This window comes from Octopus bimaculoides, chromosome 15 (assembly GCF_046866305.1).
Source record: "Octopus bimaculoides isolate indiv1 chromosome 15, ASM4686630v1, whole genome shotgun sequence".
NCBI classification, from domain to species: Eukaryota; Metazoa; Mollusca; class Cephalopoda; order Octopoda; family Octopodidae; genus Octopus; species Octopus bimaculoides.
The window spans coordinates 30,328,992-30,352,532 of record NC_142942.1 but is presented as its reverse complement, the minus strand read 5'-3'; the positions used below and the strand labels follow the sequence as shown (position 1 = coordinate 30,352,532).

General features: G+C 34.7%; 1 protein-coding gene across 7 annotated transcripts in view; it reads right to left on the bottom strand.

Moving 5' to 3' along the window:
* Window positions 1–5,057, bottom strand: part of LOC106869961 (serine/threonine-protein kinase ULK3) — a 195,236-nt gene extending 190,179 nt beyond the window's left edge. For 3 of the 7 annotated variants that reach the window (XR_016244447.1, XR_001409483.3, XM_014915938.3), the window contains exon 1: window positions 4,874–5,057. Coding sequence is in view for 5 of the 7 variants with exons in the window: in XM_014915938.3 (XP_014771424.1) it covers window positions 4,874–4,978 (105 nt within the window). In the remaining 2 variants the exon portion in view is untranslated. Of the gene's footprint in view, window positions 1–1,044; window positions 1,240–4,873 lie in introns of all 7 variants that reach the window. The other 4 variants (XM_089363649.1, XM_089363648.1, XM_014916193.3 and 1 more) reach the window with 4 other exon arrangements.
* Between the last annotated feature and the right edge of the window lie 18,484 nt (window positions 5,058–23,541).

The window sequence follows — 23,541 nt, the reverse complement described above, 5'->3', positions numbered from 1 at the left end:
ACCAAATCTTTAAATCATAATTACAAGAAAAATGAGTGTATCTAAAACACTGGAGCTTAGTTTTCTACACAACCACTCTTAGTTGGAAACTTATGGAGGCCTATTTTGTCTTCTATCAAAACAAAATAAGTGTTTGCTGTTGGGCTCCAGGTCAGCTTGATTGAGCAGTCCTAGGAATCAAAGGTACAAGGTGCATTCCAGAAGTTTTGAGACTTTTTTTCAGGCATGACATTCATTAATTTCCAAGAAGTTCAAAATTCTAATCTTCTTCAAATTAGGATCCTTTGATTTTAATGCAAATTGTGATAGTGCTCCAAACACTTCATGAAAGCCCCATGGAAGTCCTCCAAATCGAAGGTGTCCAGGACCCTTGTCAGTCTCCTTCAGCTTGGGGAACAACCACAGGTCACAAAGAGCTAGATTTGATGCCCATCTTTGCCAAGTAATTGGTTACCAGGATGTAATTGTGGACTGGTGTGTTGTCCTGGTGCAGGTGTTCTGGCCTTTTGTGATGAAATCTTTTCCTGAACTCTCTCAAAACCTCCACAAAGTATTCTTTGTTAAAACCATTTAGTCAGAGAGAACCCAGTAGATGATGCCCTTGCTGTCAAAAAAAAGGGGATCATCATGAACTTCCCATAGGACTTGCTTTTCCTGGCTTCTTGTGCCAGGGAAAGGAAAAAAAATGCTTGGCACAGAAAGTTGATCCATAAATGGTCTGGAGCAAGTTTTTGTAACGTTTTTGCCTTGTTTAATACAAAATTCTATTGCAGAGGAAGCTTCCAACTTATTTTCACATCCTGACTGCATTCTGCAAACTAGTCAGCTGTGACAAGCACTGTTTAGTAGGGTGTGCTCAAAGTAATGTTACAACCGTATCCTTCAATCTGGAATAACAAAAGTTGGCTGCATGTCAGCTAATAAGATATATAATAATGATAGACTAAAATCATAATAATCTCTAACAGCTAAAAAAACTGCCTCACCTAAAAAAATTTCAAAACTTCTGGAATGCACTTTGTATTTTAGCCATGGCCAGCTCACCTTATTTTCAGACAGAGTATCTAGGACAGTGATGGTGAACCTATGACAAGTGAATCTACAGTGAGGCGCAGTAGGTTTTTTTGGGGGGTGACCAGCAAAGACCATGGTTCAATCCCACAGTGTGACACCTTGGGCAAGTGTCTTCTTTGGCTCCGGGTTGACCAAATCCTTGTGATTTCATTTGGTTGATGAAACCTGAAAGAAGGGTTAATACATAGTTTAACACCCGGTCACCAAAACAAAAATAAATAAATAAATAAAACAGTTTAATAGGTGTAAAAAAATTGTATTGAAAACGAATATGAAAACAAAAATTTGCACAAATGAACAGGGTGGGTGGGGAGAGGACTTTCAGAAAATTCACAAAATCTGATTTTTTCCCTCATAACTTTCAGGAAAATGGATATCTTTTAATGAAAGTTTATACAAATATTTTTCAAAAGGCATAGATTACAATTATAAAGAAATTTGTGGGAGAAAATTTTTTCCAAGTGGGTGAGGAGAGGCATTTCAGATTAAGAAGACCACATAAGTTGGAATTTCTCCATTTTGACGGGGATTTTTCCAATTGTTTTTCACCACAGCCTTCAAAATGATGGAGAGCATCTTTTTATGAAAACAGTAGTTTGGAAAATTTATGAACTTTTTTACTCTCCTCACCGTTTAATGATGATACCAATGGACCACATGCGTGCTCCATTGGTGAGATCAACAAAAAAGATGGTAATTTAAATTTTTACCCCAACTTCAATTAAGCGAGGCTATGTGTGTGTAAGAAAAAAAAAAAACATTTTCTAACAGAAAAGTATGCTATTTAAAATTGATTATCTTTTATATACCTATTTTTTAAAAATCACTGTGGATAAATGGCTGAAATGACCTCAGGTTCTCTAATATTTTAAATTATAAATAGAAACAATCAGGGCTGGGGAGTAGGATTGAAGGAAAATCATAAATTTTCAAATTTTTTTTTATAGCATAAATGTGTTTATGGGGAGAAGAATATTGGAAAACATTAATGTGAGAGTGAGAAAGAAACGAGGAGGGTTGTTTTGGGTTGTGCTAGAAAGTACAGCCAAATCTCCCTTAAATTACACTTTTTCCTCTGAAAATATTTACAATTTTTATTTTGTTTTTACTGAAAAGGCTCCTCATAGTTTTTAAGGGCAAAAAATTGGCCAAAATCGGTCCGGAGGGTGGGTGGGTTGGGGGGAGTAAAAAAAAATGAACTTATGTGGTTTTCCTGATCCAAAACTCAGTGTTGTTTCAAAACTTTTCTCCCCACATCCCGGAAAAAATTTTAGTAAATTTTTACCAACTCACCCTCACAATTTGCACCAAGACAAAAAACAAAATCGGATTTTTCACGTGGAATCAACTCCTCTGATCTACTTTCCCACAAATTCCTTATTTTGGTGGTTCGGAAAAAAAGTGAGGGGTGACCTCCCGCCCCACCTCGGATTCTTTAGAAAATTTGTTTTTCTTCGTTGAATGAATTATGGTGAGCTTTTAATATGCCACAAAACCCATTTTTTTGTCCAGAAAACGGGGAGGGGACTGGAACCCTCGGAAATCCCCACCCTCTACAATTTCACAGGGAAACATTTTTGGCAAATTTTTACAATACTTGTTGGCAAGGGAACCTTTCCAGTAGCATTCGTCCTTTTAGAAATAACCAAATCTCGCTAGGCACACTACAGTCTTTGTTGAGCAAAACGTACCAGTACAGTGTGTATATGTGTATGTATGTGTGTATGTATGTATGTGTGTGTATGTATGTGTGGCAATAAAAAGCCCTATTTCTAAATCAATGCCATTTAAAAGGTATCTCTATAAAATTTCACTAATATATATCCGTTTTCCTGAAAGTTTTGAGGCAAAATCGGATTGTGTAAATTTTCTGAAAGTCCTCTCCTCAACCCACCCTGTTCGTTTGTGCAAATTTTTGTTTTCATATTCGTTTTCTACACAGTTTTTTTACAACTATTAAACAATTTTTTTTTTGGTAACCGGGTGTTAAACTATATATTAACCGAAAGAAGCAAGTCTGTGTGTGTATACATATATGCATGTAAAGTGTGTTTGCGTGTGTCTCGGTGTTTCCCTTGTGTTCACCTGCGTTCCATGACGGTGTCGTTTGCTTGCAGTCCACCATGAAAGCATGACCAGGCTTCTTGACATGTGCGCTCTTTGTAAACAAAAGGCTCGTTCATACCATCCGATCTTATTTTCATAGTACGTCATTTGTTTGCAGTTCTCCGCTTAACCATGTCCAGGTTGTTTGTAGTTCAACAGGCTGGGGAATTATGATCTTGCTTGGAAGCAGGTCAGGGTTGACATCAGGAAGGAAATTTTGCTTAGAAAGCTCTGCCTCAATGAACACTCTTCTTATCTATGCAAGCATAGAGAACTAGACGTTATGATGATGATGATGTATATTTTAGACACCCTCAGAGCAGGATTATTAAATAAATTAAAATTCCGACACGCTGATGTAGGACTACATTCTGTGTCCTTTTTTTAAGAGTAGGGTGTAGTTTGAAGCGGTGTTGGCTGCTATTTCTAGCAGATCGAGCAACTACGCAGAGGTTCCTTCATTATAGTAAGATAGTTCCGCTTACGTGTGGCTAATCAAATGCTTAGGTGTCTTCACAATATACTGCACATTCTGCACTGCTGGGTTAGACCTGTGGTGTGCAATGGGGCAGATGATGTTGCATCAACTGAAGGTCCTAGGTCCTAACATGCTTCCTTGGAAACATGCATGTTCGGGTTTAGTTGGTTCGTTGCAGTCTTGTATTCTTAAAGATACAAATTGAGTTACGTAGCACCTTTATAAAACAGAATACGTGTGGCTAGCGATACTGAAATTGTTTAGATGTGTTTTACGATATATTCAAACCCAATGAATCTTCTCTAATTACAGGAAGGAACTACGTAACTTAAAATAACCTATTCACAGCTACATAATGGGGACTTAATAAACTTGACAATAAAACAGTGCTGCATTGTTAACAAGGACAACCTTTTAGCTAGCGTCTTGTATTCCCGTATTTCAAAGACAATTTGGGAACACTTGAATTAAAATTAAACATAAACAGGTAACAAATAACCATTTATTAAAACGCACATTACCTTTAATTAAAAATCTATATTTACACAGTCGACGAAAATTTACATTGAACAAACACGGTATATAAACATAAGAAGAATGTAATTTGTCAAACACCATTCAAAGCACGAATTTAACAGACAAGACAAAATACCTTGCAGTATTTAGTTCCAGATCTTTACGTTCTAAGGTCAAATCCCGCCATGGGCAACTTTGCTTTACATCTTGGGTCGACAAAGTACCAGTCAAGCACTGGTGGTGGTGGTGGGGGCGATATAATCAATTAAGAGCTATCCAAAAATTTGCTTCTCGTCTTTATATTTGAAATCAATATTTTCTTGGACAGGCAGAATCGTTAGAACTGAAAATAAGGTGCCTTGGGGTGTTTAACTCTAGCCCTTTAAGTTCTGAGTTCAAATCTCGCTGGCGTCGGCTTTCAGTATCCGGAGCCGATATAAAAGAAGTTACTGTTAAGTACTGGCGTTGATATTATCGACTATACTTTTAGTAAAAATTTAGGACCTTGTTCCTAAATTAGAAATAAAGATATGTTCCCATCCTCGAAAGTGTCAAGGTGTGTTGTTTGCTGTTAAAAGCAGACGATAAATGACGAATCGGGACATGTTGTTTTCTTCGTATCTTAAATAAAGAAAAACAATAAAAATACCCTCAAATTAACAATATAGTTCAATTATTTTTATTTTCGGTTACACTTACCTTTCTACATGATTTATATACAGTTGCATAACTCCCACTGCCAAGTTTTTCGGCAAATATATAATCCTTTAATTTCGGTGTCGAATTTAGCATCGGCTTAGCCATTTAACTAGTGTTTTAGCAGTTCTGCAGTCTGCAGACAACTACCACGGAGAAAATAGGAAGGCAGTGGTGAAAAAAATATTATTTTAACAATTGAAAAGTTAAGTTATTAATTTTCATCACCTATTTTTGGAATTAAAAATTAAAAAACATTTTTTTTTTCGGATTTGTGCTAGATTTGTTTATCTGCATGATTGCCTCTATATCCGCTCAACTTAATAATCGCTCTTCCAATCATTCTTTACCTTGCGAAATCAATCCCCGGTGAAGGTACCGGCGTCTAAGTTCGAATCTTTTGAGCACTACTAAGTATCTTCTATACTTACAGTCTCTGAATCTCATCTGTGGCCTCTGTGTGTGTGTGTGTGTGTTGTATGTTTTCTTAAAAATAGATTTATTTATTCGATTCAGAGAATTAGTGGACGAGCATATTAAGCATGCAAGTTTTCTAGGTCAATATAAAGATCCTCACCCGTTAACGAATAAAAGAAAAAAAGGAACAGCCTGCTGAGTGTTAACAACTAGAAAACGAATAAGAAAAAAAATTTTGCGCAAACGAACCTGAGGGAGGACATTCGGAAAATTCATAAGATCCGATTTTTCCCTCATAACTTTCAGAAAAATAGATATATATGTTGTAGTGCACCTGAGCACTGTTTACAATAATTTCATTATTATTATTATATTGATATTTTTCTTTTACGGAATCCCACGTTTTCAGCTATGGAGAATCCGATTCTGAAAAAAAATTATTTGTATAATTTCAATTTTAAAATATATATATATACCCCCAGCCCCACTTCTAATTTTGAAAATGTGTTTTCTGGGCAGAATCCTAATCTATACCAAAAACATGGGAAATTTTTGGAAAAAAGTGGGGTGGGGCATGCTAGAAACAATAGCTAAATGATACAATTTCTGAAAAAACTTCCTTAAGTTTATATTGAAGATCAGGTTTTTAAACATGCTCAACACAAACACGAATTACAAAATAAAGAAGGTCATTTCAGTTGAAGTTGAGCTAGGTAAAACTTCAGTACAACGATGCATTAGGCTTCTGGGAGGAAATACTACTGGGGATATGAAATTAAAGTCTATATTCTGTACATTATTGTATGACTATAAGTGAGTGTATACAAGCACACACACACGAAAATTTTAATCCAGTTAGCTAATTGTAAATGATTTTTCGATCACTTATACTATACTGGTAATGGCAGATTGTCTTAGCATGCATTTGTCAGTGGATACTTGCAACTGATGAAACCCAAAGAGGCAGAAATGCGCATTTAGCAATGCCACCACAGCTGCTGGCCAATTTCTGTTTGGGTTGATATATTTTTGTTTTTAACAATGTGTATCTACAAGAGATGCTATCTCAAGATGAATACTGCTGTCAATTAGGCTTTCTATGATGTATTGGCTTTAATTGTGATACATAAGTTGCTGTATTTATATATATATATATATATATATATATATATATATATACATATATACATATATATATGTGTGTGTGTGCGTGTGTGTATATATATATATATATATATATATATATATATATATGTATACACTCACATATATCAAAGACTGAAATCTGACAAAGGATATTTGACACCTTGCTGTACTCAAGAAGATCTGTCCACCACAGCAGAATATATATTAGATATATAATATATTTAAGAGGTTGTTTGTTAAGGCTGGTCATAGAGTGACCATTGGTTTCACACCTATAAAGTGCTTGGCTGAATAGGTGACTCATCAGACTCAAATGACCGGAGGCACATAACCTCTCTACAACTGAAGGGAAGAAAACGTCATGGTCAGTTAATTTTGTCAAAAACAAACAAAAAAATTCCTCATTGAAACTTTATTGGCAAAGCCTTGGGTGAGATGGAGTTATCTCTGAGACTGGTATCTGTTATGTCTATGATGAGCCTTCTGCAGATGTCTGATCCTGCTACCAGACATAATTCTCCATATTACCTCTACACCTCTATTATTCTTCACTGTCAAACCATCTCTCTCTCTTACTCTCAATGTCATTAGAAAACATTTCGTCTCCCACAAATTACACCCTAGCATTTTAAAGGAAAGAAAAGTATACTGAACTATCTAATCCTAAAATACACTATTTTTGAAAACAATGCAGGATGGATATGGCCAGAAAGCTTTTGATTAAAGGCCTACTCAATCAGTTATCAACAACAACAATGATAACACCAACATCTTATTAGAAACAGACGAACTCACTTGACAAGTGCCAAGTGTCTCGTTTATTGGCACAATGCTGATTCCCTAACTTTTTGTCCAGTACTTCCATTATTGTTCTTGCCTTCATTGTTTTCTTTGTCGTTTCTGCTTCTCTATAATTACTGTTTTTGTTTTTCTACTCTTACAAAAATAAAGATAAAGTTGAAATGTCAACTTTGCTTTTCTATTATTGATGATCGTTGTTATATTTATTGATATTTTTTTAATTGAGTGTTAAGCAACTTCTTCATGCACTAAATATAAAATCTATATTTTTATTATAAGGTTAATTTCACGCACGCATGCATGCACGCACGCACACACACACCCACACATACACACACACCCACACACACACACACACACACACACCCACACACACACACACAAACTAACTAGAGAGGACGATTTATTCTAATTGTCTGAATCTGAATCAGACAACTTGCCTGACAGGAATATCTCATCTGCACATTCCATGACTACAGTTGATAGTTGTACTTTGCTGACTAAATTAGTTGATCCTGGCCGTTGACAGTTGTCTGTTCATCCCACCATGCTGCATCCCATAATTTACTTTAATGTACCCTGGCTCAGGTGGCTACATGCTATTTAACCCATAGCAGGGACCTTGACAGGTGTTACAACTCTGGGTCATAATAGACCTGGGAACAACAGTGATTAAGGGATGGATCTACACTCCTCAAAATCCTGGAAGTTCTGAAGCAGGGCCCCACTACTGGATGTAGTTTAAAGTCATACCCACGACTAATTGTAATGAAACTAGATTGATTGGTATCATGATCAGCTTTTCCTCAAATCTCAATACTTAAATTCTAGCTTACTTCTCAACCACATGGTTGTGGATTCAGTCCCACTGAGTGGCACCTTGGGCAAGTGTCTTTTATTATAGTCTCCAGCTGACCAAAGTCTTGTGAGTGGATTTGGTGGATGGAAACTGAAATAATCCTGTCGTGTGTGTGTGTATATATATATATATGTATATGCACGCACACACACACACATATATATATGTTTGTGTGTGTCTTTGTCCCCCACCACCACTTGACAGCTGGTGGTGCTGTGTGTTTATGTCCCCATAACTTGGTAGTTCAGCATAAAAGACTGATAGAATAAGTCCTAGGGTCGATTCGTTTGACTAAAACCCTTCAAGGCTGTGCCCCAGCAAGGCAAATGAAACAAGTAAAGGATATTGTTATACTTGGGATGGTCATATTTTGCCAATTCAACACATGCACTATCTATTTGGTCTTCACTTCAGGTTTATTATTATTATCATTTTAGTTTCTTTGGGTCAAATCTCTTTCGTCACATATTCTGTGACCTCTTCAACGACTCTTTATCCCACGTGTTTTTTCTTGTTCTGCTTATTGCATTTGGAAGAGTTTTGAGAAAAAAAACTAAAATAACAAATGTAAAGCTGAAGTGAAGATAAATAGTGCGTATGTTTAATTGGCAAAGATGACTATCACCAATATAACAATATGTGTTCCAACATACGATTTCACATGAAGAATCTTGCAAAACAAATACATACAAACACATGTGTTTTATTTCGAATAATTCAGGCCGATGAAAATTTCAGAGGTATTTTAGTGATAGGTGTTGGACTAAGTTAGCTCCCTTTATATACAAAAGAGTTATCTTCCTGTCGTTGGATTTTGCTGCCTCTTGTATTTGTTGACTGTTTACAACAAATACTAGAAGCAGAAAAATCAAATATCAAGAAATTTTATTTGTTGTTAAATTCAGATGTATCATTCGAGTGAAAGATCCACATTATTATTGATGAATGCCACTTCTATAAAAATAAGACAAGACAAAACATAAAATAAGTTCCAGAGGCCCTTGTTTTCCTCTAGCACAAGCCTGATCAAGCAGATCTATGATTAAAAGCATTCCAAATGTGACCACTCTTTCTTTCTAGGACTTTATTATCCAGCGTGTTTTATTTTGTCAAATTTCTAGGGCAGTGGTTCTGAATCTTTCTAACTTTGTGGTACTTTGGAGATCAAATAAAAACATTACTAGTTCACTTTGTGTTAAAGTAAACAACAAAAGACACTGAAATGAATTTAAATCCAAGACAACCTTAGCCATGAGAGTAAACTGTGGAACTATATAATTAATAGTTAGTTCACTACTTCTGATTCACGCTGTGTTGTGCATGAAATATTAAACATACCTTGCTTTATTATTCATAATTGTGTGTGGCGAAATTATGAATTACACCTTTTTCAAGGTACTCCATTCATATAAAATTTCTGAAACTATAAACTATATTTAAAGAAGCAAGGAAGAATTTTGTCATATGCTAGACCTTGGTATAATTCGTCCTTTCAGCTGCAATCAATCTTCTCCATTACATCTCATATTTAAATCATCAGGAGACTGGTGTCTGTGCAGTGATTACAGAGGTTTGAATGCCATTTACAGTGCCAGACCATTATCCGATCCCCAACGTGTACTATTTTTCTGCCTCTTCACACAGTTGCATGATTTTCTCAAAATTCGATTTGGCATGTGCCTATAAACAAATTCCGATCAAGCTCATGGACATTCCTAAAACTGTTACCACTACTCCTTTTGGGTTATTTGAATTTATTTGAATGTTTTTGGGGTTACATAACGCCATTAGAGCCTTTCAACAATTTATGGATGAAGTCACTTGTGGTTTGAATTTCGTTTTCACCTATACTGATAATATATTGATAGCTAGTTCTACAAAAGAAGAATATTTGGAACATCTGCAACAGCTTTTTACATGTCTGTTGCAATACAACTTTGACATCAATCTCAGTAAATGTCTTTTGTGTTTCTTCCCTTACTTTTCTTGGACATACTATTGATAAAGATGGCATACGTATTTTGCCATCTAAAGTGGAAGCTATTTGTAATTTTCCTACTCCTCATTCCTTATGAAAACTGTGAGAATTTCTTGGACTGATTAATTTTTACAGTAGATTCATTCCTCATTGTACAGAGACTGTCTGTCCTCTGACCGAACTTTTATGAAACCGTAAAAAGAAAAGTGAAGCTATATAGCTAAATTCTTCTCACCTGCAAGTATTTGAAAATATCAAAGAAAAATTATCCAGAGTAACTCTATTGTCACCCCATGCTTTTGATGCACCGCTCTCATTAATAGTTGATGCATCCAATGTTGGAGTTCGTAGAGTTCTTCAACAATTCGTTTCAAGTGCCTGGCAACTTATTTCCTTCTTTTCTCGATGCCTTAAATCTGCCGAGACTTGATGTAATGCTTTCAGCAAGGAACTTTTCGCTGTCTACTTAACCATTAAACATTTTTGACACTCTCTTGAAGGACAGCAGTTTACAGTGTTTACTTACCATAATCCTTTAACTTTTGCCTTGAAATTGAAGTCTGACAAATATTCTCCAAGAGATTTATTACATCTTGATTTCATCTCCTAGTATGCTTTGAGCATACAATATGTTAAAGGTGCAAGCAATTCTGCAGCTGGTGCCTTATCCCACATGCACATCAATGCTCTGCATACCATGGACTCAATCGATCTATAACAGTTAGCTTCAAATCAACAAGATACCGAATTGTCATCGGATTCACATTCTTTGGACCTTTGGTAGATTACTACAATTCTATTCATGTTCTATCTGGTGTGATGTGTCTACTGGTTTGTTTAGACCTTACGTTTTGGTGCTAATATTGTTTCTGTCACTAATAATTAATTTTTAATAAGTCTTCTGGCTATTTGTGACATCAGCGTTTGAAAACATGCTGATATTCTACATGCCGTGGCAAATTTGACTGGTATGCAGTCACCAGACACCTCCCTCTGAAGAGGTCCCATAAACTGAAACCATGTGATATGGGACTTCAGGAGTCCATAAAAGACAATCCTCACCTGCTATAATGTATGTGTGTAGCAAGCACTTATATGAGAACATCTCTTCGGATTAATAACACAATATTTGGTGTTCTAACAAGACATCCATGTTAAGCTGTTACTGATAATTAAATTACTGATCAGTTGAACTCATCTCAGCCCAATATTTTGGGTTAATCTTGTTATCGATACTGTTGCTGTTTTTGTGTGCATATGTTTTTTATGCTGTCTATATTGTGTGGAAGGATTGTTGATTTTAGGATCATGATAGTAATATTGAGGGATTAAATAGATGCAAATTTTATTTCTTCCTCTCTAATATATTAATTAAAGGAGGAAGGCAGTGACCTATGCAGTTTTCACCTAGACAGATGAGAACAATGCAGCTGGTGCTCAGTTTAAACAGAACAAATGTAGATTATTGCTAACAAGGAGGAGTTTTGCAGATACTTGCCATTCTTGGAAGAAAGAAAGAGTTGGATTGAAATATTTAGTGCAGGATCTGGAAAGTAAAAGACAGCAGAGGTAACAGAAAGAAGAAAGTACACAATTGAAGATTAAACATGGCCTCAGGAAAACAATTATTTTATCCATCTCTAGACACGAAGAAACCGAGTAAGATTTGGAAGAAGTCAACATTAAATTGAAGATGGCTATTTGGAAGTTATTGTGTATGTAGTATTAGGGACTGAAGTTTAGAGGGTGTTGTAACAACAAATTATGAATCTTCCAGTTGGAGATTCAGGCAGGATTTTCAGCCTGTGATATTGCTTTCATTGCTTTGATCAAATGTGGGCCTGTGAGTATTCTTAGTGTGTCTTTGCATTCTTAACTTCATGACTTTGTTTTCTGTGTATATTGTGAATGTTATTTGTGATATAGATGGTTCCAGATCAACTTTGACAGAGGTTAGCTAAATGACTAGGTACAATCTACAGATCTATAGTGCAAGATATATCATACTTCTGATTAGCTGAGGTCCATATTACACATTTTGACATAATGTAGGTAATTATATGTGGTACATTCATCCTACTGGCTTAAACACAACAATTCTCAGTAGTGGTATGATTATTATTTTTTGTGTAATAGTTGGTGTTTCTGGTAAGAAGGGAGGATTTGGATTTAGTAGGAACTATGTTTTAGTCTGTTGGTTTAGGGTCAGGAGGTTTATATAGAGTGGCATACTGATGCAACTGTTTCTGGGTAATGATGTGAAGAGGTAACTGCAACATGAAATGTGTATGACTTTGTGTATATATTAAGGTTTAGACTCTAGGCAGCCTCAAGTGGACAGACTCATGAACAAGAAGTATAAAGGGAAATAAGAGAATAAAAATAAAAATAGAAATATACGTAGGATGTTATATTTGTATATATGTATATATATATATATGTATATATATATATATATATATATATATATATATATATATATATATATATATATATATATATATATATATATATATATAGTTTTAGAGAAAAGAACCAAAGTTCATGAACTCATCCATGAAAATCCACAGTCACATATAGAAAAACTAATAAGTAAATGCACGATAAAAAAGTATAATATAATAAAAAGTAAAAATCATAAGATAATGATAATAAAACGACTACACGTGTTTCATAACCAAGTTTTCAAATAGAAAATAAAATATATGCAAATCGATTAAATCAATCGAAAATCAATTCTATTCAAAAATATAGCTAATCTTCAGTTTAAAATACAACAATAATAATAATAAAAGGAATGTATATATCAACCAACAATAAATAACAAATGAATGTATATAAAAATACTTATTATATTAAGATAGAAAAATGTTAAACAATATTATTAAAAATATCAAAAATTATCAACATGCCATAATTAATTTTACGTTTATTATAATATAAACTAACAGAAATATTATATGCAAATCTTAGCTTAACAAATCTTTCATTTAAAATACAATTTAAATGAAGTTTTAGGTTAAACTAAAATTATAAATGTAAAATATAAACTAACAAAAAATTAATTTATATAAATTAATATATAAAAGCAATTATATCACTATTAAATAAAGGAAAAAACATTTAACAAAATTATTGAAAAGAAATACAAAATTTATCTAATCGAATCTTTAGTTTAAATAAAATTATAAATGTTGTACTATTGACTTAACCTTAATTAGAATATAAACTAATAATCAAAGAAATTATATAAAAAAAAAACTTATTTATCTCATAAATCAAAAAGAAATATTAAACAGTATTATTGGAAAAAATTCAACCCTAATCTAATCGAAGTTTTGGTTTAAACTATGATGATAAACTTAATACTATTAACTTAGTGTTAAATAAGGTATCGGCTAACATTAAATATCAATTGAATTAATATAAAAATACATATTTTTCCAAACAATGATAGAAAATCATTTAACAATATTAATAAAGATAAAAGCAATACTTATCTCAACAATGCTATAGTTTAAACTAGAAATTTTAGACGTTAAACTCAGAACTAAAGTGTTTATTAGAAAGAAGTCGCGTGAAGATATTGCGCAAAGAAAAAGAATAGAATAAAGAGACATAAAAACATGAATGAAAGTTGTATTTATAAAATCATGAATGAAAAATTAAACTTTATATAACTTAAATCATAATAAAACAATTAACTATATTGTAAACATTTTATTGAACATTAAAATCTAAGTAATTATAGATTCTAAAGAATAAAACTAAGATACATAAATTAAATAATATATATGAAATAAGCTAAAATACTAAAATTAAATTAATTAATTAAAATATTTATATTATTAATTTTATAAAAATTATAGTGTCATTAAAATATCAAATCCTTAAACTCACTAAAAATATTAACGTCACGGAACACTATTGAAAGGACTAAGAAGAAAATAGGGAAGGCCAACTCATGGTATGATAGCCACAAATATCAGAGTGTCATGTTCGTCGATACCACCCCTAGAGGCAAACTGGCATACCACTTTAGAAGGGCCCTAGACAAACTTAAGCTAAGAATTAAGGTTGTTGAAAGACCAGGCAACCCTATCAAATACCTAATCAGTAGAACCTACCCTTTCAGTAGAACCCCCTGTACTGATAGGAACTGTACTGTATGTAGATTTAGCCCACAAACAAACTGCAAAGCCAGAAATGTAGTCTATAGTATAAGATGTACAGAGAGACGATGCAGTAACAAGACAATGACGTACATAGGGGAAACGGCACGGAGCATAGGAGAGCGGGTGAATGAAACATTGGAGGGAACTTAAGGAAGAGAAGAGCTCATCGGTTCTGTACCAGCATGCCGAGCAGGAACACAGGGGCTCACTCAACAACATAGAAGTTAAAATCTTGTCCATACATAGAACAGACGCAACGCTTAGACAAATTACAGAAGCTACACACATAATAGAAGATAAACCTAGCCTGAATAGGAAACCGGAACGGAACACTAGCACACATCCCCAATAAACCACAGCATATGACAGAATAAGATCCCCATAAACTGATAACAATATGAACAAAATATAATACAATACACATAAACAAATGGAATTAAATAACTATATACGTTAACAAAATTAAATTAAATTAAATACAAAAAAAAAAGAAAAGAATAGAATAAATAATAAGTAGGTATAAACACATGAACAAATAAATAAAAACAAAATTAAATGAACGTGTATAAACAGGGGATACAGATAATACAGACACTCCCCCCCCACACACATGCACTTCCTAAACATAGACACACATAGGGGTATACGCATGCGCAAATAAAGACACATACTATAGGAATACAAAATGGCTGATTGTTAGTAAGGAAAGACACACAAATAAGAAAGAAGAAAGCAAAGGACTACTGATGAGGTCACAGAAGTGTGACGAAAGAACTCTGGCCGAAATACGATTAATGTAAAATAAAGCTGAAGCAAATTAACACCAAATATATAGGTGCATGTGTTTTTATTGGCTAAACTGGCAACATGACCATCCCCAAATACAACAATATGTTTATATATTTATATATATATATGTATGTATATGTATGTATATATATATATATATATATATATATATATATATATATATATATACAAAAATAAGAGGAATGACCAGCAAAAGTGGACTCCTATATGCTAGAAATAGATGCCGAATCATCTAATCACGAAAAAATATGTTCTCAGTAAAAAATTAGTGACACAACAGACTGTAAAAGGGCAAGACAAATGAAAAAATACTAAATTAAAAAAACGATTAAACTACGTACCATGGTTTCACCTGTTAAAATTTACATAAGTAAATATCTGCAGGATCATCAGCGTAGTCTGTCGATTTAAAAATATAATTTCCAGAACTACACATAAGACGTCCACCCGAAAGGGAGCACGTGTAGAGTTCTACAAATTACATTCAGTGTATCCCTTCAAATGTCTTCAATCTGGCGCGCTAAGTCCGGAAATAACTCTGCAGTTAATAAATTTTTGCAGCTAATTTACCGATTTGGGAACATCATTATTTAAAGTTTATTAATAAGGGTAGAAATTGATTAATATCAATTTCTACCCTTATTAATAAATTTTATATATATATATATGTATGTATATGTATGCATATACATATTTATTTATTTATTTATGGGTTTCAGCCAAGTGGCTGTGGTCATGCTGGAGCACCACCGTAATTTTCCGTCTTTATGCTGTGCTCTCTTCACGTTCCTTGCATGGCTCTTCTCCTCCACTTGATATTGTCCAATCAAGAGTTTTGATGGCACATCTGGTGTATAAGAGAATTTGACATCGCTGCCCTAAATTGTGTCTCATTTCGAGCCATTGGTTCGTCTGGTATCGTGGAGAGGAAAGCATCGAGTTTTGTCTTGAAGACCTCCACATCCATGTCTTGCAGGTCTCTCAAATGTTTTGGCAGGGCATTGAAGAGCTGAGGTCCTCTGAAACCGAGGCTGCTGCAGTATCTCGTTCTTATGCAAGATGCAGTGGACGGCACCTTTGGCACCATGCAGTGGCAACCCGTGCGGGCATTCCTGTAGTACTTGATGCCAAAGTTTGGCACTAGTCCTTCCAGTATTTTCCATATGTATATTATTACATATCTCTCCCGCCTGCGCTCCAAGGAGTAGAGACCTAGTGCCTTCAGTCGCTCCCTGTAGTTCATCTGTTGGACTGTGGCAATCTTTTTTGTATAGTGCTGCTGAATTGCCTCGAGTTCTGCTGTCCGCTTAACACTGTATATGTATGCATATGTATATGTATGCATAAACATATATATATGCATATATATATATGCATGTATATGTGTGTATATATATATCATCATCATCACCATCATCATCGTTTAACGTCCGCTTTCCATGCTAACATGGGTTGGACGATTTGACTGAAGACTAGTGAATCAGATGGTTACACCAGGCTCCAATCTGATCTGGCAGAGTTTCTACAGCTGGATGCCCTTCCTAATGCCAACCTCTCCAAGAGTGTAGTGGGTGCTTTTACGTGCCACCGGCACAAAGGCCAGTCAGGAGGTACTGGCAATGGCCACACTCGAAATGGTGTATTTTACGTGCCACCTGCACAGGAGCCAGTCCAGCAGTACTGGCAACGACCTCGCTCGAATGTCTTTTCACGTGATATATATATATATATATATGTATACATATGTATATCTCTATACTATAATGGAGGAAGCTGCTTATTAATTAGGTATGTAACAATTACTAAAAGTACTAAAAGAAAGCAATTATTAAAGGGTTGACCGTCTGGAAATATTTGTATAAATTCATGTTCTAAGAAATTTCTTATAATTTTGATTTCTCAAGTTTATTGAATTTTTTAAACTCTAATTTCTCGCAAATTTAAATATTCACTGCGTCCCATTCATCAGAAATTTGAATATTCATTGCATTCCCTGTGGAGTATTCCATTTTCATTTGCAAAGTCTCTCACTCTCTCTTTTAAGTTTTAATTCACTATCAATGTATACGTAAAGTAAAAACATTATTTATTGAATGAAAATTTTTTTAGATACACATATAATTTTTGAATGTGAGATATCTGTGAGAAGAGCTTAGAAAGTTGGGTAATTACTATTAGAAGAAGAGGAGAAAAAAAGGTTAATGATTAATGCCATTGATGTTCCTTATAGGTGGGGGTAGACATAAGAGGGATGATGAGAAGAGAAGAGGCAAGTGGCATGGAAATGTTTGAAAGGAGGCGAGATGAGCTCAGTTAGCTGCAAGGAGTAGAAGCTATATAGTAGCAGTAGAAATGACAGAGAAAGAGGGGACACAGAATGTCTGGGCATCAGAGGACGGAGCACGTCTGTGAGTGACTTAATAGTTAATCTATCAGGTGGCCAAAGCATTGGAAATAAAACTGGCTAAATAGAAACTGTGTGGAACCCTGCCAAATGAAGTACAGCTAATTTAAAGAGCTAAACTAGTCTCACACCAAATATGTAACCAATAAGGGGGAATGAAGAAACCTGTGACCCACAGCTCTCCATCAATAGAATTATTCATCTGATATTTAATTTAATTTTGATGTGATTTTCCACAATTTATTCAGCGAAAGGTGTATTTTTCTTAATAGTTCAGAAACATTCAGTTGAAACTCTAGCTATGTCCATCATGTACCACACTAATTCTGTCCAAGAATTACATATATCTATGGAATACTCAGCCAAATTACACTACAACTAGATTCTGGACCTGTAATTAAAAGGCCTCGCCATGTCACACTGAGTTGTACTGATTCTGCTTACAGGTTATGTTGTGGATACATGTGTGCTAGTTATATGTTAATATAATGTGTAACCATAAGACTACAAGCTGACAGATTCATTAGCACACTGGGCAAAATGCTTTACATTCTGAGTTCAAATTCCACCTAGGTTGACTCTGCTTTTCATCCTTTCAGGGTTGATAAAGTAAGTACCAGTTGAATGTGTAACCAGTTCAGTTGATCATACAACTGGAGTGTGGTGGATATTACTGGCATCCTCTGGACACGACTAAGCATTTTCCGCAAGGACTCTGTCATTTTGGCTGTTGTGAGCTTCTTCAACAGTGAACAACTTCTTGTTTGTGAAGAGCACATTGTCCAAGCCATGAGTATCCAGCTGCTCAAGCAGTGCACGACTTCTTGTGAGTCTTTTTCCCTTTTTCCTTCCATCTTGGAGACCAATGCTTGTGCTAAATCTCATTGATTAGTAGTGGCTTTGAAGAAGTCTCTGCAGTATGAATGGTATAAAATACCACTAGAAGTATTGCGAGCCTCTGTTAAAGCAGGGCCTGGTAAACTTAAGGTTGTAATAAAGAAGCAAGATGGATTTATTTTCTAACATTGCTGAAAATGTTAAAAACTAGTGTGCAAGTTTTCAAGTAAATTGGTTCAGATTTGGTTGAAATACATTGTTTAACCTTTGTAGCAGAACTTTTGGATCACCTTGTAAACATATACATACACAAAAAAATACATAAACAATTCAGCTGGAAAAGCTATATTAAATGGATGGATACATGTCCTCAACAAACAAGGTGAGGACACCTATCCGTCCATTGTAAATATGTACAAAATACTTTATCTCAGAAATATAGAATAGTATAGAACTATATTAAAGATATAAAAAACAAATTATGGAAATTACTGAACAAATACTTTCACTTCTCATATATGTTCTCTGGAAGATTGCCCAACATCTGCTTATAAACAAATAAACTAAGTAGTAAAGTAAAATTGGTAGACTTGTCAAACATGTAAGCAATGAAAAAAACCAGCCATGATTTCTGATATGAAACAATAGAGCCATACAGAATGGAAGCAACTATGCAGCCAGAACACAAGTGTTAGTGAATCCCATGGAAATTTCACAGCAGAACAAAAAAGTATATGGTTACTTTTGTTAAAATTCAATGTTGCCAACTACATTTATAGTATAAGCTTTCAAAATGCACAAATTCCATCCATCACATGATGCAATCTTCTAATATAATGCAATGGTTTATAATGTATGATAGTAAGTTTTAGAATTTTAACAGATATCTCTTTTTATTACATACACTAAGATATATACAGACAGCCAGACAAGACAAAAAATCTTAGCAGTGTATCACTTTCATGCAGTGAATTAAGATTTTCAGCTAATCATGCCATCAATATACGAGGGTGTACCCAAAAGAAACCGGAATTTTGCAATATCATTTTACTCACTTTTACATGTTTACACTTTTATCACCTTCCAATTATTCTCCATTTGAAGAAATGCATCGATCCAGGCATGTTTTCCACTGTTCAAAGCAGTCCTGGAACTCTTGCGTGGTGATGCCTTTTAATGCCTCCATCATTCTTTTCTTCACTTCTTCACTCTGCGAAACGTTTTCCTTTAAGGACTTTTTTCATTCAGAGGAACAAAAAAAAAAAAGTCATAGGGAGAAAGATTGGGTGAATAGGGAGGGTAGGTAAGGGGAGTCATGCTTTTTTGTCAAAAACTGTCTTGCATTTGAGGCGGTGTATGCAGGTGCATTGTTGTGGTAAAACCACCACTCTCCACTTTGCCACAGGTCTTGATGTTTATGTCTCAGTGTGTCTTGCAAATGCTTCAGAACTTCCAAGTAAAATGTCTGGTTAACAGTTTGACCAGGAGGAACAAATTTTGTGTGGACAATTCTTTCCACATCGATGAAATAAACCAGCATCATCTTGACATTGGATTTCACTTGATGTGATTTTTTTGGACATGGTGACATTGAATGCTTCCATTGACTTGATTGCTGCTTCGTTTCCGAGTCGTAGCCGTAGCACCAGCTTTCATCACCAGTGATGACTTTTCAAAAAAGGTCCAGATCAACTTCCAACTTTCCTTTCAGTTCACAACATGCATTCAGTCTTGACTGATTTTGAGCTTCCATGAGCAAGCGAGCACAAATTTTGCTGCAACTCTTTTCATTCGCAATTCCACTCAAAATTCGTTGGTAGGCACACTAATCCAAGACACACCAATCATGTCGACAAGTTCATGAATTTCCGTCATGTTTTCAATCGTACAGGAGGTCAACGGTCGCCCTGAATGAGACTGGTCTTCAAACAAGTGACCATTCCTAATGCATGAAAATAACTTGTAAACTTGTGTTTTGCTCATGGCAGCATCCTTGTAAGTTGTTTGAAGCATACAACTGTTTTGGTCACCGTTTTCCCCTACAGAAAACAGAATTTCTCGAAAGCACACTGTTCCTTTGTTTCAGCCATTGCTAAAATCGACAAACAGAGGAGAAGCACTGCAAAACTGATGCACCATGTGGCAGTATGAGTTTACACAATGATGCCAGTTGGCAGACTGATGTCTGACGGTCGCATCAAATGGCTTCTAGAGACAGAAGTCTGAACTACTGGCTTGCTCTTCAGAGAACGTTTCTGGTTACTTTTGGGTACACCCTTGTATATATAATGCACTAAGTATATTTGTATTCTTTTACTTGTTTCAGTCATTTGACTGCGGCCATACTGGAGCACCACATTGAAGTGTTTTTTTAGTCAAACAAATCGACCCCAGGACTGATTTCTTGAGCCTAGTACTTATTTTATAGGTCTCTTTTGGTGATCCACTAAGTTATTAGGACGTAAACACTCCAACACTGGTTGTCAAGTGGTGATGGTGGGACAAACACAGACACAAAGACATACACACATGGATATATATACAATGTGCATTTAATTTCCGTCTACCAAATCTATTCACAATGCTTTGTATGTATACTTTTTTTTGTGTGAGTAATACTTAACCTTTTAGCATTTAAACCAGCCTTATCTGGCCCAAATATTCTAACAGTTTTATGTTCAAACCAGCCAAATCTGGTCTCTCATACTTGCCCTACAATGTTATTCTAAAAATAAACATTCACATCAAAGCTACCAGATAATGCATGATCAATTGAAAACAATGTGAATAAATTAGCATTACGTTTGACAGAGTAATCGGAATGCTGAAGAGTTAACCATTTGAAGTTGGTGGAAAGGAGGAATTTGCAGAACCATTAGAACAATATTCTGGTTCTTCACATTCTGAGATCAAATCATGTGAAGGTCATATTTGCCATTTATCCTTCTGAGATCAATAAAATAAAATACCAGTACTCAACAAATATGTCTATGTTCATAAATTGTGAAGACCAAATTAATTTTCTCCTTTCTCTCGTTAGTAATTCTTATATATATGTTGTATGTCATCAATATATATTTAGTATGCTAAATGTATTTGTATTTACATTAATAGCATTATTAATCATTCTGTTTCATATATTCCTCTATAGCCTTTTTTATTCCACTTACTAAGATGTATCATGTATTGAGCCTATTTCTACAGCATGCATTTCTTGATTTAAGCAGAACAAACAACAAATAATTTGATATTAGAAATTGAAATTTAAGAAGTCTAAGGTGTGTTGGTGCTGTTTCATGTCTATGCAGGAAATGTTTGGAACTTTTGCAGTAAAAGTAAATAATGATGCTTATTATGTACATTTGAGGTGTTTGCACAGAATGTGTCCCATATGTTGTAGATGTGCAGCTTTTGCATAAACTAAACTTGCTGTCCCTTGACAACCTTCAGAAAATGTATGTGATCCGTTTGTAAAATCATGTACCCATGTGTGAATATGCATACATTTGAGAAGTTTTTGAGATACTCATACGTCATAATCGTCCATGCTGGCATGGGTTGGACAGTTTGACCAGGGCTGACAAGTTGAGATGCTGCACCAGACTCCAGTCTGAATTGGCATGGTTTCTATGGCTGGATGCCCTTCCTAATGCTAACCATTCTGAGAGTGTAATGAGTGCTTTTACCTGTCAGCTATGTGACACCGGTATTGGCCACATTGCCTTCGTGAGGCCCAACACTCGAATGGTGCTTTTTATGTGCTAGTTTCATGATAAAATAGCACAATGTTGAATAACAAGTGAATTATTGACTAAAGTATATTGGACATATTAAAAGTAATCAAATCTGTTTGATATCTACAGAGCAATAAAAATAATTTTCTTATTGTCTTGTTATTTAGGCATTTTTATTTACATCCTCATATTCATTAGCAACTTTCTTCATGTACATTTTTCATCAGCTCTTATATAATACTATGATATATTTCAAAATACATACTTCAAACGAATGTCAAGAGAGAAGTAACAAAAGACGCAATGATGTCACAAATTTTGCTACATATTTAAATTCTTCCTTCTCTCTCTCTCCCCATCCTTGCCCCAACTTACTGAACTCCTTCTTACAAAGCTCTCTCTCTCTCTCTCTCTCTCTCTCTCTCTCTCTCTCTCTCTCTCTCCCTCTCTCTCTCCCCATTCCCACTCTTTGGCATTTCAGAATATATAGCATCACTGCTATCATCACCCTTTATCATTTCTTTTCTTTTCCTTTTTTTAAGTTGCTATTTTCCTCTCCTTTTTACAATTGTTTTCTTTTTCTATCGCTTCTTTGATTCCACTATTTTTCACCTCTCTTACACTTTTTTCTCTCCCTCATGCCCTGTCTATTTATTTCCTCTAACTTTTACTTTCTATCTCTTCTCTGCCACCACCATTGCTTAACTGTTTCTTTCTAACTCTATTGAGTTTTCTTCCCTTAGTGTGACAAAAGCATGTTGATAGGAACATACTATTGTATTAATAGGTTGTTATATGTTGGTGACTGCTAAGTCTTTTGAAAATGACTAATTTACTGTTTTTTAATGTAGCTTATAAATATAAAAGACTAAGGTGAATCAAACTGACTGAATTGCTGTTTTTTTAGCATATTTTATAAGCATTGTTTATACAGGTGGTTCTATGTTACTTCCATTTTGTACTAGAGGTCAGGCTTGGTATTGTTAGCTTTTGATTGTAAACATGTTTGACAAAACTAATATTAAATTTTGTGTTTATACAATTTAGCAAACATTAATAAGATAATACAATTCAAGTAGTAATAAAGCCACAAACTAAACCTGTCAAGTGTTTTAATCTTTCCTTTTGAACATTGAAGGCTATCAATAAGAAAATAGGGCAGGACTTGGTGAAATAATCTTATCATTCCTGTTATTCAAAGAGTTTTCCTATTGAGAAATTGTATTGGCATGGAGTGAGCAGTGAAAGCCAGGAGTAAGTCGACTCTGCAACAATATAATTATTTCAACTGTAGATATCAGCCATCTTGTGAATTAAAAGAGATAGTTACTGTTGCATTAAGATAGAATTCCTCTATCAATGTGGACAGCATTGTGAATTCCAATGAGAGATCAGCTCCATGAGACATTGAACAAAAGAAAACAAAGGTGTGATATATGTATTCATGAACTACCACGAAAAGATATTTGTTTTGAGCTACCAACTGGTTAGATACCACAAATTCCAATGT